This window comes from Rattus norvegicus, chromosome X (assembly GCF_021556685.1).
Source record: "Rattus norvegicus strain SHRSP/BbbUtx chromosome X, alternate assembly SHRSP_T2T, whole genome shotgun sequence".
Taxonomy (NCBI): domain Eukaryota; kingdom Metazoa; phylum Chordata; class Mammalia; order Rodentia; family Muridae; genus Rattus; species Rattus norvegicus.
The window spans coordinates 34,150,734-34,168,836 of record NC_141554.1 but is presented as its reverse complement, the minus strand read 5'-3'; the positions used below and the strand labels follow the sequence as shown (position 1 = coordinate 34,168,836).

Here is an 18,103-nt window from a genome sequence, read left to right as displayed (position 1 = left end):
GTACCCAGGCTGGCCTCAAACTTGCAGCAATCCTGTTACTTCATCCTCTCAAGTGCTGAGATTACAGCCTACTGTGGCCAGATTTATTATTTTAAAGAAGCAAGCTAGAAGGAAAATCCCAATATAAAAACAGAAGTAAAAGGTCTCTTCTCTCACCTGCTCATCTCTGTCTACCAAGTATACTTATTTCAGTACCTTCAGAGTATTCATATCCATGGTTCAGAGGAGGAAAAAGTCACTTTGAAGCAGTAAGGAGGGACATTAAGGTAGTAGACTAGTCCTCAATTTGGGACAGTTTTATTTCAAAGGGACATTTGGAAATATCTGCAAATAATTTTCAGTGGCAAAACTTGTGGTAAAGGATCCAATTCCGAAATGTCAGCAGTGTCAGAACATGAAATCATCTGGTAGCATTTACAATCGAAGCTGAACCTTGAAAGGTGGGAAGAATTTGGCTGGCCAGAGGGGATAGGGGGAGTGAAAAGCATGGTAGGCATCATAGGAAGGAAGGATAGTCAACTGCAAGTTCAAGATGACAATTCACCTTCGATGATTGGCTAGGGTAAGAACGGAGAAAAGAGTAGCTACTGGCCAAAAGTGTGTCCAGTATTTTTTCCTGAGTGCCTTAGCTAAACATTAACTTTCAAGGAAGAAAAAGCAGTCACTGAACTCTGAAAAAGAAACCAGATAATCAAATCAAAGTACACTGACAGGAAGGAATATTTCTGCATTAACAAGTCATGGAAACTCGGTTGCACAAGAGTTAAGCTCTAACCCTAACCCTAATCTTAACTCTAACCTATTAGGTTCTATTTGAACTCGAATGCCAAATAACCCTTTTCCTTTCTTCTACTTTTTGTGCATGAATAAAAACAGGAGTATACAATGTAAAAAGAATCAGACCGAAGTAATAAAGGTGGAAAGGGGGGTGGCAAGAGGCATGGCCAGGCATGGGAAGAGACAGGAAAGAAGTCCAGAGGGACAGGGGAATGAATAGAAATAAGTAGTAGTGAAGTGTGGGGAACTTGGGGAACCAGTAGACAGTCCCAGACCTCAGGGATTTGAGAGGGTCTCAGGATCCAATGGGGATGACATTAGACACAGCCGGGAAATAGAACCTGAAGACTGCATCCAGTAGGTAGACATGGCCCCCAGTGGAGGGATGGGCCTACCCACTCACCTAAAATACATTAACTCAAAATTGTCCTTGTCTAAAAAAAATGCAGGGACAAAAATGGAGCAAAGGTTGAAGGAAAGGCCACCCAGATACTGTCCCACCTTGGGATCCATCCCATCTGCAGATACCAAACCCTGACACTATTGGTAATGCCAAGATGTACTTGTAGACAGGAGCCTGGTATGGCTGTCCTCTGAAAGGCTCTGCCAGCACCTGACTAAGACAGATGTAGATACTCACAGCCAGCCATTGGATAGAGCCCGGGACCCCAGTGGAAGAGTTAGAAAAGGACTGAAGGAGGTGAAAGGGATTGCAACCCTATAGGAAAAACAACAACATCAGAGCTGTCAGGGACTAAACCATCAACCAAAGCGTATGCACGGGCAGGTCCATGGCATTTGCTGCATATGTAGCAGAGGACTGCCTCATCTGGCATCAGTGGGAGGGGAGGTGCTCGTTCCTGTTGAAGCTTTATGACCCAGAGAAGGGGAATAATAGAGGCATGAGGCATAAATGGGAGGGTAGGTGGGGTAGCACCCTCTTAGAGTCAAAGGGGAGGGAGAAGGGGTGATGGGTTCATGGAGGGGAGTCCAGGACGGGAGATAACATTTGAAATGTAAGCAAAGTAGTTAATAAAAATGTTCTTATCATATGTTTTTAAGATATTGCAAAGTAAAGAGAGAAATTCAAGGAAAAAATGTAAATTTGAGAGACGGGAGTAAAAACAGCATACAGCAATTACACTGTACTTGGAATATACATATTATTCTGTGAACATCAAGCACGGAAGCTATGCTGGTTAGGTTTTCTGCCTGTCTACAAAATGCCCAACAAGATACTGGATGTAAAGACATTTTCCTTGGGATCTTGTGAGTGTATGACCTTTACAAGTAACAATAAGCCTATAGATACAGAGAAAGTTGAGCAGTTGTCTGGGCTGGATGGTATGAATATAGATGAATTTGAAGTGAAAATCAGGAAATAGAGAGGGATGACGGAGCATTCTGAAATTGTACTATGGTGGTAATTGCATACTTCACTGTTTTGCAAAGACCTTTAAATTACACATGTAAAAACAGTGAATTCCATACCATGAAGATTATGATTTTTTTTTTTTTAGAATTGGTTTTGAACTGGGTTTGAGGTTGTAGCTCAGTTGGTAGTGTGCTAGTCTAGAACAGGGCAAGGCCCTGGGTTCAATTCTCAGTACTTTATAAACTGGATGTTGTGATGAATTCTCTTAATCCCAGCACTAGAGGTACACATAGGAGGGTCAGAAGTTCAAGGTCATCCTTGGACTAGATGGCAAATTTAGACCAGCCTGAGATACATGAAACCAAGTCACAGAGAACCAAAAATGTAAGAAACGAAAGCAGTATGATTGTAATCAGTTACTCTCTCTTAACCGAGGTATCTGAACTTGAATTCTGACTATGGCATCGCTCTCATCCATCCTTGAAGCGGCCTTAATTATCCAGTTCTCTACCAAAATAATTAGATGGGGACAAGAATGAAACTTTCACACAACTTCCTGTAATTAGATATTCCCATGAGACTTGCGATTCTGAAGCTGGCAAACAAGAGAGTCTTGGGTTTTGTATTAGTTGCAGATGTGAAATGCTCACAGGCCTGCAGAGTTGATGGTCTTTCAGGATATTTAGGGAGTGTGGTACTTTTCAGGCCAATGAATGGTTTTTGTAACACAGAACACAATAGAAATGATCAAGATTGTTTCAGCTTGCATTGGGAACACATGTTATTTGTCTCCACTGTTATTCATCCGGGTGGCTTTCTTCGAGTGGGTTGAGGAGACCAGAACTTTGAGTGGCACTTTTTCTCAGAGAACACTTACAGGATAAGGCTGGATGACAGTGAACAGAATCGATTCTTTGCAGCTCCTGTAAGAGAGAAAAACCAACAGATTTACCTAACGTGCAAAGCACTGTCTCAAGAAGGGGCCGTTTTCTTTCAAGAGGAAATGTGTATGGTGTGTTGCCCAATGTTCCTTAAGCTACCAGGGCAGAGTAAATGAAACAGCTCAGAAGAGGGTTTCAGAGCACAGAGAAACTCCCAATCAAGTGTTTCCTGAGTGCAACAAACCATAAAATTCACAGCTTCCTAGGCGTTTCTTACCAGCCATCTGATTTGTATGAACAAAAACAAAAATGGGGCCTCAGAATCAAACTTGGTGAGGGAAGAATGATTTTAGAAGCACCGAACTCAATGAGCCTCTAGATAGCACTTGGTTCTGAAAATCGCTTCTCCCTTTCTGATTTTCCTATAGCTTACTTTTCTCTGCTGCCTGAAAATTTCTGTTGATTTCTTTGAGGGGAGGTATTTTAAAACATTCTCTCAATGCATGAAATGTGTTCTCAGAAAAAGCTTCATGGAAGAGAAACGTCCCTGAAGGTTGTTTACTTTAAAACGGTAACACTGCCAACCATTGTTCCTCATATTGCACAACTCAGATCGTGAAATGCCCAGGACCAGAGCTGCTAAGTATTTCTGACAGGCAACAATTGGGAAATTGTGTTCACAGTAGGAAGCACTTCACAGCTAGAGCAGAACAATGGACTAGAATGGCTTATTTAATTTCCTCAAAGTAACCCAAACCCTTGAAGAAAAAAAAATCACATTATGGGTTATAATATTGTCTTCCTTCCTTTTTTTTTTCAAATTTTAAATAAAAACCACTTGCTATTTTGCCAAAGAAGAGTTGATTTTTTCTACTTCAGGTTCCAATGAATTACCCATTTTTTGTGATTTATTGGCCAAATGAATAAGGCGAATTCTGTTCCCGTGGAGAAACCACTGCAAATCGCATTTCTAACACTCGTGCAACTGGGGGTGAGCACACTCATTCTGCATTGTCATACTGTGATCTATTGACTCCTAGGAGATGAATGCATGTACCTTGAGCTAGAGAGTGTGGCAGGGAAAAAGAGAGGTGGTCGGAATGAGAAGGGGATCTAGATCTACAACTCCAGGAACAAGCAGAACACTCCTGATGCTGATAATACTGACAGGTGGAGAGCACGGTGCTGTCAGCCTGACAACTGCTACAATTCCTCACTTTTTGAGGCTGGCGGAGTGCCCAAGAACTGCAGTAGGCAGAGCAGCAGTGTATAATCAAGCCAGGTTTCAGTGGGTGTGAGAAAGGATTGTGTACTACTGGGGGCTGTGGGGTGGAGCCATTACGGATCATTAGGTCAGGCTTGGTGGTTTATAAAAGCATCCTAGCTTTGCTTTACAAAGGAATTCTGGCTTTCTCTTTTAAGGAATTGTAGACAACAATGCTGTTTGCATTGGAATGTGTGGTGGTGACAGGCTGGATGTGTAAGGGGTATCCATTTCAGGGGTAGCAGATCAAAAGCAAATAGGCAGAAAGTAACACAAAGAGGAGGAAAGGAGTACAGCTTAGTTTTTACTTCTTGGTCAAAGGAAAAAATACACATTCTACAGATAAGAAGTGCAATATAGAGATGAGCAGACAGCTTAGTAAATAATGTGTTTAATGAGCAAGCATAAAATACTGAGTTCAAAGCCCAGTAATCGCTCAATCTCTTCCTCCCTCTCTCTGTCTCTGTCTCCCCTTCCCTCTTTCCCTTTCCCCCTCCCACCCTACCCTCCTCTCTCCAGCAGGTTAGTGGTACATGCTTGTAATCCTAGCACTGGGGAAGGAGAGACATGTAGATTCCTGAGGCTCACTGGCCATACAGCCTAGGCTTTTTGGAGAGTTCCAGAACAATGAAAGAGACCATATCTCAAAAAAAGAGAAGTTCTTGAGGAGACACCTGACCTACATACACATTCACACAACACATGTATACCTTTATCCACAAGAGCACTCACACACATGTCAACAACACATATATACACATGCACACAAATAATAAAACAATACCCATAGATCAGTGTATCTCTCAACCTTACTAAAGAAGCTTCTTTTTGAAGTAGATGGTGATTAACACAGACACCCGCCACTGCTTCTTGTGAAGAGAATAAAAGACTGTGGAGAGCTCAGCTTGAAATATCACACCGTATCCCCCTCCCCCATATCAAGGCTCAGGAATAATTACAGAAGACAGGTCAGAAATCATGTAAGCCAGAGGTGGTGGATGACTACAGTGAAATGGTGTCTCCTGGACACAAGGTTTCTGCACAATCGTGACTGCACATGTAAGACCTGCACATGATCAAGCCAGCCAAAATCCCAGTATTGATGATCAGGGTGGTTCATGAAATCCCACCCCTAGCTAGAGAGCTATCGGCAGGTGACTGCTGGCAGGCAGGTGGAGAGTCAGTTTTCTTCAAGGATGCCACTTTGAGAGGGTATTGCAGTAGGTGGCACTATATCATGCACATAGTCACGGTCCTAAGTAGGTTCTGGGGTTGAAAAAAAAAGAACATCTGAAGTTGGGAAGGAAAACATGTTTTATCAACATGTTCTCATCTTAATGCTGGGGAGAGGAAATCTGATTGGCTAGTTCCAACATTCACATATAATTGGCTGGTCCCAGAAGATGAATCCCCAGGATCCAATCTGTGTGTGTGTGTGTGTGTGTGTGTGTGTGTGTGTGTATGAAATCATCAAACAATGGTTAGTTAGAACTCTGCATAAACAAGTAGATTCTAAAATAGTTACTCAATTCTAGTAGATAAACAAAACTATGGAATGCTGCTTTATTTAATTTCAAATTTATAGTCTATTAAAAAGCGAATCCATTCACATAAATTATTGGGATTCTCAAGTGTGGCAGCAAAGTCAGACTCATCTACTCTCTTTGGCCTATTCTGCCCAACTTGCTCCCAGAGACCCCAGTATTTGGCAAAGCATCCTAAGAACCCATCCTTTAAGACCAGTTAATTGTATGGGGATGTTGTAATCAACCAATCAGATTCCCTCTCTCCAGCATTAAGCCGAGAAGACAGGGCAATTAAGAGAGCTAGGAGTCAGGAGACCTGAGTACAGGATGCAGATAGACTGAGTCTCTGAACAATCTTGACTCTGTCATTTCCTGGGTGATGCTCCATTAGAAATAAAATAATTGATGTAAAATTTCTCAGTGTGATATCTATCATCATTCAAGGGAAGAGCTTTTACCTCTGTTTTCTCTCATCTGTAAGTACTTAATCATCACCTGCCAGACAAGAAGAATTAACTCCACTGCAGATCAGATCCCCTAGGATTCTTAACCCAATCTTAGGAAGAAAGAAAAAGAAAGACAATCAGATCGGTATGTGTTCATGTGTTAAAGGATGTCAAAATGGATTTAGACAGCTTTAGTGGGGTCCCATGCCAATAGACACTAGTCATCTCCACAGGCGAAGGGGAGGGTGCTGTGAGACATGAACCAGGAATGTTGAGAACCAGAATTTGTAACATTAACCCTTTACTCTCTTTGCAGTCTATCATTTTGTTTTCCTAAAAAAACCTAAAACAGGTAATGGGGAGAGACATTTGAAGCAGCAAACGCCCAGAGAGCAGAAGCAACATTTGTGAGATTCCTGCCCTTCCACTGAAGTGAGATACCTGAGGCAAATAATTTAAGGCAGTGTCAGGGTGGGATCAGACCATTTTATGAAGGCTCCCCAATAACTTAGCTGCTAAACCTAGGCGGGTAAGACAGCCTTAGAAGAAATATGTGAAAGCTGAGCTACTCTAGCATAGCAGCCCTGAGGTTTAGTCTGACCGAAGGAGACTACAAGTACAGTCTCAACAGAGAAGTCACTCAGGAGTCCAGAAAAAGCACCCACAGGAACCAATGATGGATCTAATCAATGGATACAGGAAACCAGTGTTCAGTTATACCACTGCCAATGAAGGCAGAATTCTCTGTCTTTTATGTCACCACTCTGTCCAGCTTTTTACATTTCCAAAGAATTGAAGCTAGAAAAGAGTGTTGGAAGACAAAGAAAACACCATCTATGATGTTCCTTAATGATCTGCAGGTTTCCCAGACTCCAAGCAGGACAAACAGGAACTTTGAGGAGGAATGGAAACATGAATACAAGATTGAAGGCTGATGATCAGAGCATAGGGCACTGGGGAGATGGCTGAATGGATAAAGTCATGCATTTGCACTAATCTGGAGACCCAAGTTCATGTTATATGGGTTCATGGAACTGATATAACAAAGTCAGATGCAGAGATAAGAGTTAGATACAGTTTTCCAGAATTCTGCATGCCAGCCAGCCTAGAATACATGGTGCAGCAGCAGAAACAAGGAGTGCCTCACCAAGGTCAAAGACAAGAACCAGGTCAGAATATTTGTCAACTGACCCTCCCACATGCACCTCAGTACACGACCCCTCCTCACACACACTACATAAAATATTTTCAGAGATCATTGCACCTCATCAGACAATGCATGCAGTAAAGGATGAGGCAGTGCATGGAAGAAGTGCTTTCCTTGAAAACAGCACTTAGTATTAGGATAGTTAGTCACTCAGGCTGCTCAGGGGAGCTGACATTCACAGATCTACTGTATCAGTTGTTGGGAGTAAATGACTCACTGGACAAAGACTCTCACTGAGGAAAAAGTAGGGGGTACACTTTGCTTTAAAAACACAGGTGAGGACCTTCTAAAGCGGACTCAAACAGCACAGGAAATAAGAACAATAACTGACAAAGTGGATCTCATGATGCTAAAAGTTCTCTCTACAGCAAAGGGAACTGTCAATGGAGGAGAGGATGAGCCAATAGGAGAGAAAATATTTTCTAGATGTACACTTGACAGAGGGTTAGTATATAGAATACATACATATATTGCATACATATGTAAGGTATCGTATACATATATATTCTTCTGTTGGATAATCTGACAGAGGGTTAGCATATAAAATATACGTATACCTATACACATATCCCTCTGTCTGATGTCTGGTTGGAAAACATTTTCTCAAAGTCTGTTTGCTGCCCTCCTCCTCCACTGACATTTCCCTTTGCTGTCCTGAGCCTTTTCAGTACCATGAGATTTGGTGAGTCAGTTGTTATCATTATTTCCTGTGCTGTTAGAGTCCTACTTAGAAAGTTCATATACATATATATGATACTAAAATCCTGAATATCAAGAAAACAAGAAATCTAATTAAAAACAGGGTTGTAGGCCTTATTAGGAAGCTTTCTAAAGACAAAGTGCAAATGGCAGGGAAACTGTTTTAAGAGCTTTCTATTTTTCTTAGTTATTAGGGAAACACAGATTGAAAGTTCATTTGACGCCCCCACCACCACCACCACGGAATATGGCAACAAATTGGTTCGTGGATATTGGTGAGAGTGGACCTCTTATACACTGCTGGCGGGACTGTAAACTAGTCTAGCCACTCTGGAAATGCATATTGAGGTTTCTCAAAAACAAATAAGAAATAGAATTACAATATGACCCAGCTACATTACTCCTGGGTAGCCCCATATGTCTTTGAGATTCTTGTACATCCATTTTCATTGCTTCTCTAGTCATAATAGCTAGGAAATGGAATCAATCCAGATGCCTGTAGATTTACAAATGGTTAATGAATTGTGGTTCAAATATACAATGAAATCGTTGCTCAGGTATAAGCAACAAATTGTAAATAAATGGGTAGAAATGAAAAACGTCGTTGAAGGAATCAGAGAAAGGACTGAAAGAGCTTGAAGGGGCTCGAGACCCCATATGTACAACAATGCCAAGCAACCAGAGCTTCCAGGGACTAAGCCACTACCTAAAGACTATACATGGACTGACCCTGGACTCTGACCTCATAGGTAGCAATGAATATCCTAGTAAGAGCACCAGTGGAAGGGGAAGCCCTGGGTCCTGCTAAGACTGAACCCCCAGTGAACTAGACTATGGGGGGGAGGGCGGCAATGGGGGGAGGGTTGGGAGGGGAACACCCATAAGGAAGGGGAGGGGGAGGGGGATGTTTGCCCGGATACCGGGAAAGGGAATAACACTCGAAATGTAAATAAGAAATACTCAAGTTAATAAAGAAAAAACGGAAAAAAAAAAAGAAAACCGTCATAAAGACTGAAGTCATCCCATCCCCACAAAATAAGTACCACATGTTATACCTCTTAAGAGCTTCTTCTAGCTTCAACTCTTAGGGGGTTTCTGGGGATGGGGTTAAAGTAGCATATATGTGGAAGCTAGGAACCTCAAAATGGGCCATTGATATAGGTAATGCATAAGAAGGAGAATATAGGCACAGCAAAACTAGAGAAGGGGAGTATGGGGTAGGGGAGAAGGTTTCAATCAAGGAGCAGTGATGGGGAAGGGAAAAAGGAGAGGAATGGAGAATTGTTAACCAGCATGGAGTAAGCATGAAAATGCTGCATGGCAAACTGAGATCTCACAAATATGATAATAGAAATACATGAGATATCCAAAATACAGACTAGGAGAGTATGGCGAGCAAAGATTTATGTAGAGATGGAAGAAATGAGGGAAACTGGTAAGTTAACCTTAACTAAGGTTTACTAAACTTTGTAGCAACACTCTACTAGTTTTTGGGTTAATTAAAGTACATTTACAGGGAGAATAAACAGAGGTATCACATATGGATGAACAAAGATATTCCTAGAACACACAGTGCCAGAAAACCTCAGTGTCAGGCATTGGTTACCTCTTTATGAGTATCAATAAAAAAGGCCCACAGGCACCCATAACATGGCAAGCTATTGCCATGTCCCTTGGTTGCCTGTGAAAAGTAGATGATAAGGCCCTGTTGCTGATGATACCACACATTTGCGGACATTAGAAATGTTAATTCAACAGGGCTAAGTTTTTCACCAAAGCCTGCTAAAGAGAGCCAGTGATGTGATAGCTGCAATCTTATGTAGCATCATTATGGAAGTGAAATGATTTTTACTGTATTCTGTTGGTTGGAAACAAGTTGTGGGCCCAGTGATGTAAAGAGTATAATGGAATACATAATGATATGACTACAAAGAGGTAAGGATCTTAGCTGTCTTATATTCTGTCTGCCAGGATGATAAAGGAGGACCTGTGACCAAGTGTCTTAGTTTCTTTTCCAGTTGCTGTGATAAAACACTTTCAAAAAAGCAACATAAGTATATTAGTTTCTTTTCCTCTTGTCATGGTAAGACGCTATGACAAAGGCAACTTAAAGAAGAAAGAGTTCATTTGGGCTTATGGTTCTAGAAGGATAAGTTTGTAATGGTAGGGGACATGGCATGTATGACTACAGGAGCAGCAAGGTAAGGGTTCACAAGTAGAACCATAAGCACTATACATATGCACACACACACACACACACACATATATATATATATCCTATATATACAATATATATCCTATATATGCAATATATATGTATGTGTGTGTGCGCGCGCATGTGCACGCACATCTAAATGGCATGGGTATTTAAGCTTTCAAAACTTATATTTAGTGACATACTTCCTTCAACACCTCCACACCTCCTAAATTGCCTAAACAGTGCAATCAACTGCTGACTAAGTCTCCAAGACTAAGTCTCCAAATACCCATGACTATTGGGGTGGGGGGTGGTCCTCTCATTCAAGCCATTATGCTAAGGGAAACAAGAACTTATTTTGTCTCACAGTTCAAGAACCCAGTCCCAGTCCATTGTTGCAGGGAAGTTAAAACAGTAATAGAGAGGAGCTTGAGGCAGCTGGTCGCAAGGCATCACAGCAGAAAGAAGAAAGCAATGAAGCATGCTAAATCCTCTGCTCCTTTTTCCTGTTTTCTAGTCTAGGAGTCTAGCCAGGGAATGGTGCTGCCCACACTGGTAAAGTCTTCCCAGTTCAATTAATGCAATCAAGATATGTGTCCCTAGGCAGACCCAGAAGCCCCTTCTCTCCGATGATTCTAGATTCTAGCAAGTCGACAATACTAAGCACCAAATTTAAGTATCTTAAGAGCAATTTCTACCTATGACTTCCCCTTATAGAGATTTATTTTCCTGCCAATAACCACAACAAGCATTGATCATTACACCTTGTTAATTTGACAATAGGAAACATTTAAAAATGTGTTCATTGTGTTAAAAATCTTTGTGCATGTTGGAATGTTCTATAATTTGCCTAAAACACAACCTAGATTGATTTTCAATTTCACAATTTATGGCAAGCAGTTATCTAAATTGAAATGAAGTATTATAAAATGTTATTTGTCATTAAGACTGGAGATATGTTTCTCCTTTGTTTTTTTTCCTCATCTAGTCATTATTTAATTATAACCTGCCAGGGAAGAAAATTTAACGACACAATATTTTGTATTCCTTAATATTCCAAATAATATAATCCTAGGGTAAAATATAAGCCACTTTAAAATTGTTTCAGCAGAAAGATAGAATCAGTAATGGAAGAGCGAACATTCAAGCAAGCAGATAACCTCTTTTTAGGAAGGCCTAAAATAGCTTGAGGCTTTTAAACATCCAGGCAGAAGCACATTTAGAGAAGTATTTCATAATAAGTTCCAACAAAAATTTCTACTTTTGTGGAGTAATTTCAAGTTTTAGTGCCATTTTTTTACATGTCAGGGTTGGTTAAAATGTTGACTTGCCAATGTCGACAGGGAATATTCCACGTAGCCCAAGACCTAGATGAAAAGCTATAGATATTTAATAGCTGCTGAGAGAGGAAAAATTGATTGCATCCAAGACTAAGCTCCTGCATAGGCTGTACCAAGTGGTTAGCTCTGGACACTTGTATGTAGGGGCAACTCTAACGGCACTCATTAGATTGTGTGTGTGTGTGTGTGTCTTTGTGTGTACACAATAGTAATTAAACAAAATATCATTGTGTAGGAGACACAGAGGGGCTTGATGTGTTGGAGATGGGTGAGACTGTTGTAGATACATTGTTTATGTACAAATTTCTCAAAATTAAAAAACCTCATTTGAATACATGAATCAGAGTGTTGTCCTTTGAGGAAAAATTCAAATTAACCCCCCTAGACCACCTTTGCCAAATTTATTCTCTATTCCTGTTATTTCTTTGACAGAAGCCTTGTCCTTTGAGTCGTGTTTGGGCCACCCAGCACAATAATATGCCTTGTGTAGTTTCATTAGATGTGATTATGTAGATGTCAGCAAGGAAGGTGAAGAACCTTGCCATTTTTCCATTAATTAATATAATTATTCACTTTACATTCTTATCACAGTGCCCCCTCTCCTGCCAGTTCCACCTCACATGGCCCCTCTCCCATCCCCTCCCTTTCACTTCTGAGGAGGGGAAGGTACATCATCATTACTAAGCCGCCTTGGCACTTCAAGTCATTACAGGACTAGGCACATCCTTGAAGTAAAATTTTCTGGTTTCTTTGGAGACTAAATTAGTCATAATGGTGTTTTGCTGGGGCAGACACAGGTGAGAGGATGTTGTGCTGAAGCAGACACAGGTGAGTGGATGTTTTGTTGAATCAGACATGTGAAAGAATGTAAAGAATATAAAGAATATAAATAGGACCACAGATGGTAGGACAAGGCTTGTGCTTTGGTTTGCCTTGTTTTGCCTTACTACTTTTCTCTGATGACTATGGTCTTGTGTTGGTTTGCCTTACATCATGCTGCTGATTTTCACTTGTTATGACTTCATAGAGAGTAATCCACCAAAGAACTTTTGATATTCCAGTGGATTCTTACTGCTTCTACATACTCTTGCTGATCAGTTGGAGTCTTTTAGGTTATTCTGAATTAAGCTGCTGCTGCTGCTAATTTATATGTGGTGTCTGCCTTGTGGACTAGATGGCAGCTGCTGATTCGTGTTTGGTGGTTTGCTAGTAGGCTGAACTGCTGATATCCTAACAATGAAGATGGGAATTGACCCAAAGAACTATTTCTAAACACCTTCATTTACCTCGTATCCTATTAGTCTTTCTTGCCTACTACCTCTGGTGGGTGGGCTAGAAGGGAAGTTTAAGCATTTTAAGAACCCTTATTAAAGTATGTTATGAAAAATCTAAGCCTACTCATTCTTTTCCACTGAGGCCAGACAAGGCAATCCAGTTAGGGGACAGGATCCATAGGTAAGCAACAGAGTCAAGGACAGCTCCCTCAACACAGTTGTTGGGGATCTGCATGAAGACCAAGCAGCATATTTGCTACATATGTGCAGTGGCCTAGGTCTACCCCATGTGTGTTCTTGCATTGGTGGTTTAGTCTCTGGGATTCCCAAGGGTCGAGGTTAGTTGTCTCTGTTCTTGTGGAATCTTTATGTCTTCCTGGTTCCTCAGTCCTTCCCCCTACTCTTCCACAAGACTCTGAGTTCAATTCAATGTTTGGCTGTTGGTCCCTTCCTCTGTTTTAGTCAGTCAGCTGCTGGGTAGAGCCTCACAAAGATATATCCCATGGGCTAGAACCAGACCCTGACACTGTTAATGATGCTGTTTTATGCTTACAGACATGAGCTTAGCGCAACTGTCCTTTGAGAGACTCCACAAAGTAGAACCTTGGATTTTTAATGAGGTATAATGTTCTGTATTAAATCTATCTGTGCAACCCCCACTAGCACAGGGGATTGAAACCAGACCCTAGGGTATTCTAGGCAAGTGCTCTACTACTGAAGCCCTAAATTCCCTCTGAACAACGAAGCTTAGATGGCACTCTCAATTCCTTAGAGCAAGATAGTTTGGTACCTTTCTTTAACTGTCTTTCTCATTTTATAGTTAGACTATTTTAGTTCTTCACTGTGTAATCATATGAGCATGTGCAATTATACATTTCCTTTCTACACCAACTAATTAGATCCCTTGATCCAACTCAGAGACTGATATGAATTTAACTGCATCTAGATTTCCTCAGAGATTGTAAAAACGAATGGAAATAAAACTCAAACAACAGAAATCAGTAGAAGGACATTATTTATAAAAACTTAAGTGCCCTTTTTTTTAAAAAAATTAAATCCAGACAAGTAAACAATTGGATTTTCAACCTTAAAAGTAGAAGTAATCAATCTGTGAAGACTGGAAGGTTAGTTTTAAAAGGCAAATAAAGAGGTAATTTAGGTCTGTGGATGAAAGGGTTTTGTAAATTTTGAAATGACATTTTAACATAACTCAACAGACTGTTCTGTAGTGTTGTTATTTGGAAGGCAGTGTGGTAAGGCACAGCAAGAGAGATTTGATCTTGCACTTCTAAGCTAAGCAAGCACAAATATAACATTCTTATCCTCATTCTTCAGAGTTCTTAGAAGAGATTAGAAAAATTATTTTTTCCTGCATGTTAGTGCATGCCAGTCCTTGACCTCTCAGCTTGTGGGCAGCCACTGTTGATGGCAACAATAACCAAGTAACAGCATTTCTCCAAGGACCTGGTTCAAACGGGTCTTCTCTTATTCCTGGGGTATTTTGAAATAGAACCTCTTGCTTTCTTTATATTTTCTTGATTTGAACCAAGGCATGGGAAATAAACAAGCAGTTTCTTCTGTCTGAATAACCTGTCATAACACAGTGTCAGCCTAGTCAGTCACTGACAAAGATGGAGGAAGTAGATTCACCTGCCCTTTTCAGAAAAGTGACCACAGGACTAAAGTTAGAATGGGTTCTAGGGTTCCATCTAGATGACCCCTATAGCAGTCTGAATAGAGATTATAATTATCCACTGAATCAGTTCCTCAACAGATATTGAAGCCATTACTTAGAAAGAATGGAGATATCCAGAAAAGGAGAGAGCCTTCAGAAAAGGTGAGTCAGTAAGCGCTGTGCTCTATCCAGTTCTTGATGAAGCATTCATTTTCAGCCTATTGTTGCAGAAGTCTGCCATTTCAGTTATAACAACAAAGGAGAAGGATGAGATTATTCTTCATCCCAATTATGTTCTAGTGTTGCTGTGGAAGAAATTATACAAAATGAGTCACTATAGTCATATGGGTAATAAAGATAGACAGAAAGTGGATCGAAGGGTGCACGCATGGGATGGGGCATTAACTCTTGCAGAAGACTCAGATTTGATTCCCAGCACCGACATAATGGCTGTAACTCCAGTTCCAGGGCATTCAGTACCTTTGTATAACCTATTCCGCTACTTGGCATATGTGTAGTACACAGTGCATACATGTAGGCCAAACACTCATATACATAAAATAAAAAATAAAGCTTAAAATTCTCTGCACTTGTGCAGTAGTATTGGCTTGACCTTTATCAATTGTTCTGACAGTATATTCCTCACTCCCACTTTTATTCTTAAGTGAGAAGTTCCATTGGTAATTAAGAAAACCACCAGTTTTGTTCCCAGTAGAAGAAGCAAGGGGAATTTAATGAAACTTCTTTATCTGGCAATAAATTCATCCCCCAATACTCAAAGATGGTCTTAATCATCGTTTCCCATTAGTGATACAGAGGATTCAAAGATGTACCTTAGTCACATCTTTTATTCACACTCTTCTCTATTCTATACCTCTAGACCCTTAGCTATTCATGTGAGTATCTTGAACATACAGCAGATTACATAAAAATGGCAATACACAATCTACAGGTTTTGTTTGGACGAATTTGAAAATCCCCATAGCATCCACATCTGTATCTTAGAATGCTTGATTTGAAAGAAGCCAGCTACCATGTGCATAGTCACAAAATCCTGTACCCCCTCCCTTCCATGCTGTGAAGTAGTTAAATAAAGCAGTTTGAAGAGAGAGCAGATGCCCAGCCATCCCTAGCTAGGTCAGATCTCCAACCCTGTGAATGCCTGGCCCAATCAAGCCTTTAGATGAGTTCTACCACAGCTGTCATTTAACTATAGCCACACTTAAGAGACCTCACTAAGAACCATCTGGATGAGAAGAGCCACTTTATATAACCAGGAGGGTAATACATGATTTTATTAAGCCATCATGTGTATTTTCTAGACATCAACAGATAACCAGAACATTTCCCCCAAAAGAATATGTAGAGTATATATTTAAAGTAATAGACAACCAAAGGGGTGACAAGGATTTGAAATGGAACATGTTCCTATTAGCAAGCAAGAAAAAAAATACCCAAGCTAATGGCTCCCCAGTATGTTGTAAATATGATCTACACTTCAACAAACAAAATACAAACTAAACAACTGAACAGAAAACCCAAGACCATCTTAGGCAAACATGTTGTCATGAGGAACATAACATTCTTACTGTTGGGGACAGGGTTAACACAACTATAACATTAATTATGGACTTTTGAAGATTGAGGTTGAAGAAGGAAAAAACACTAATAAAATTAGGTGAGAGGACAGGACCCAATTAACATTTTGGCTGAAAGCTGTCCTCAAAGAATTATTTGAAGTACACAAATGGAATTGCATTGTAAGGTACAGATCTGAATTACAAACAGAAAGAAAGGATCAAAGTCCTTTGTAAGATAACCAAGAGAAATGATTCACTTGCAATATAACTTCACACTAAATATATTTTAAAAGAATTTTTAAATGAGCATGAGTGTTTTGTCCATACATATGTGTATGTTTGTGTGTGTGTGTTTGTGTGTGTGTGTGTGTGTGTGTGTGTGTGTGTGTGTACGTCATGCGTGTTTGATATCTATGAAGCTAGGAAGATAGAATCTGGAATTAAACATGGTTATACACCACCATGTGATATCCAGATATTGAATGTAGGCCCTCTTACCCTCTGAGCCACCTCTTTATCCTTTAATTTACATTTTACTTAAAGGTTTTTTGCTTAGGCTGTGATTTTCTTTGTGAAATATATTAGGGTGTTAGAGTTAAAATTCATATAGCTGGTATAGTAATTATCAAAATTAACATTTTAATAAAATCGTTTCAAACACTTTATTTTATTGAATTTTTAAACAACTCTTGCAATAAATTTTAGGGTCTGGCACTTGGAATTTAGAGGCTGCTGCTAAGAAGGCTTTGTTTATACATAGTTTGTTTTTCATTGGATGAGATTGTTCTGCTCATTAAATTTATGAATGAATGCTCTCTTTGGCTTTTGACCTTCTTATTTAACTAATGGAAGGAAATGACCCTTACATTGGAGATGTAACAGAAAGTAGGATCTGCTGAGGGAACACTATCTCACACAAGTATAATACAAAATGCTCTCACTTGAATCATCGCTTTAACAAATGTTTCCTGAGTACCCATCTCAGGCTAGGCTTTTAAGAAGCATCAGTCTTAATAGGGGTTAATTTTACCACAGAGTATAGGTATTTAGAAATGTCTGGAGGCATAGTGGACTGCATCAACTAGGAGAAGTACTAATAGATAGGCCAGGTATGCTGATAAACATCCTCAAATGCAGAGGAAAGAACTGGGGAGATCATGCGTTGTAAGTCTGAGGACCTGAGTTTAATTCCCAGAGCCCGTGTACAAAAAAGTTTAACATGGTAGTGGGCACTTTGAATCCTGGTGCTAAGAAGGAAACAGGAAGGTTCCCTAAGACTTGCTGGCCAGTCAGCTTAGCTTAATTTCAGAGTTTCAGGACAGTGAGAGGCCTTGTCTTCCAAAAAATGGACAGTTCCTCTGGTATCTGAGGAAAGACTCCAGAGTTTGTCCTCTTTCCTCAACATCCATAGACACATGTGTACACACATATAGAAATATAAACACACCATTAAATATTTACAATAATTATATATAGCACTTAATGCCAATAACAAAAATGGAAGATCTTTGTGCTACATCAAAAATAAAAATTGACAATGGAGTGCCTAATATGACAGACTTAACCTTCTAGAGAGGGAAGACATTCAATTAAAAATAATGAGATCGGAGAAGTCTTCCATGATTCTTGATTGATGTTTCAATATCCCCAGTAGATGTTTAAAAGTATGGATAGTAGAGAACCTTATATAGTATCTGAACATCAGCACTGTATAACCGTAACAATGAATCTAATACCGACTGATACCATGGTGATTTGACGGAGAAACTTTCGCCACAGCCTGGAGCATTTTAACACTTAATCTCCCAATTTGGTGGCATTATTTGAGAAGATTGAGGTGGAGCAGCTCTGCCTGTTGGAGG

General features: G+C 40.1%; 1 protein-coding gene across 8 annotated transcripts in view; it reads right to left on the bottom strand.

The window, feature by feature from the left end:
• Positions 1–18,103, bottom strand: part of Frmpd4 (FERM and PDZ domain containing 4) — a 642,821-nt gene that overhangs the window by 49,525 nt on the left and 575,193 nt on the right. For all 8 annotated transcript variants that reach the window (NM_001434013.1, NM_001434010.1, NM_001434011.1 and 5 more), the window contains 1 exon segment: positions 3,030–3,075. In NM_001434013.1, the coding sequence (NP_001420942.1) occupies positions 3,030–3,075 (46 nt within the window).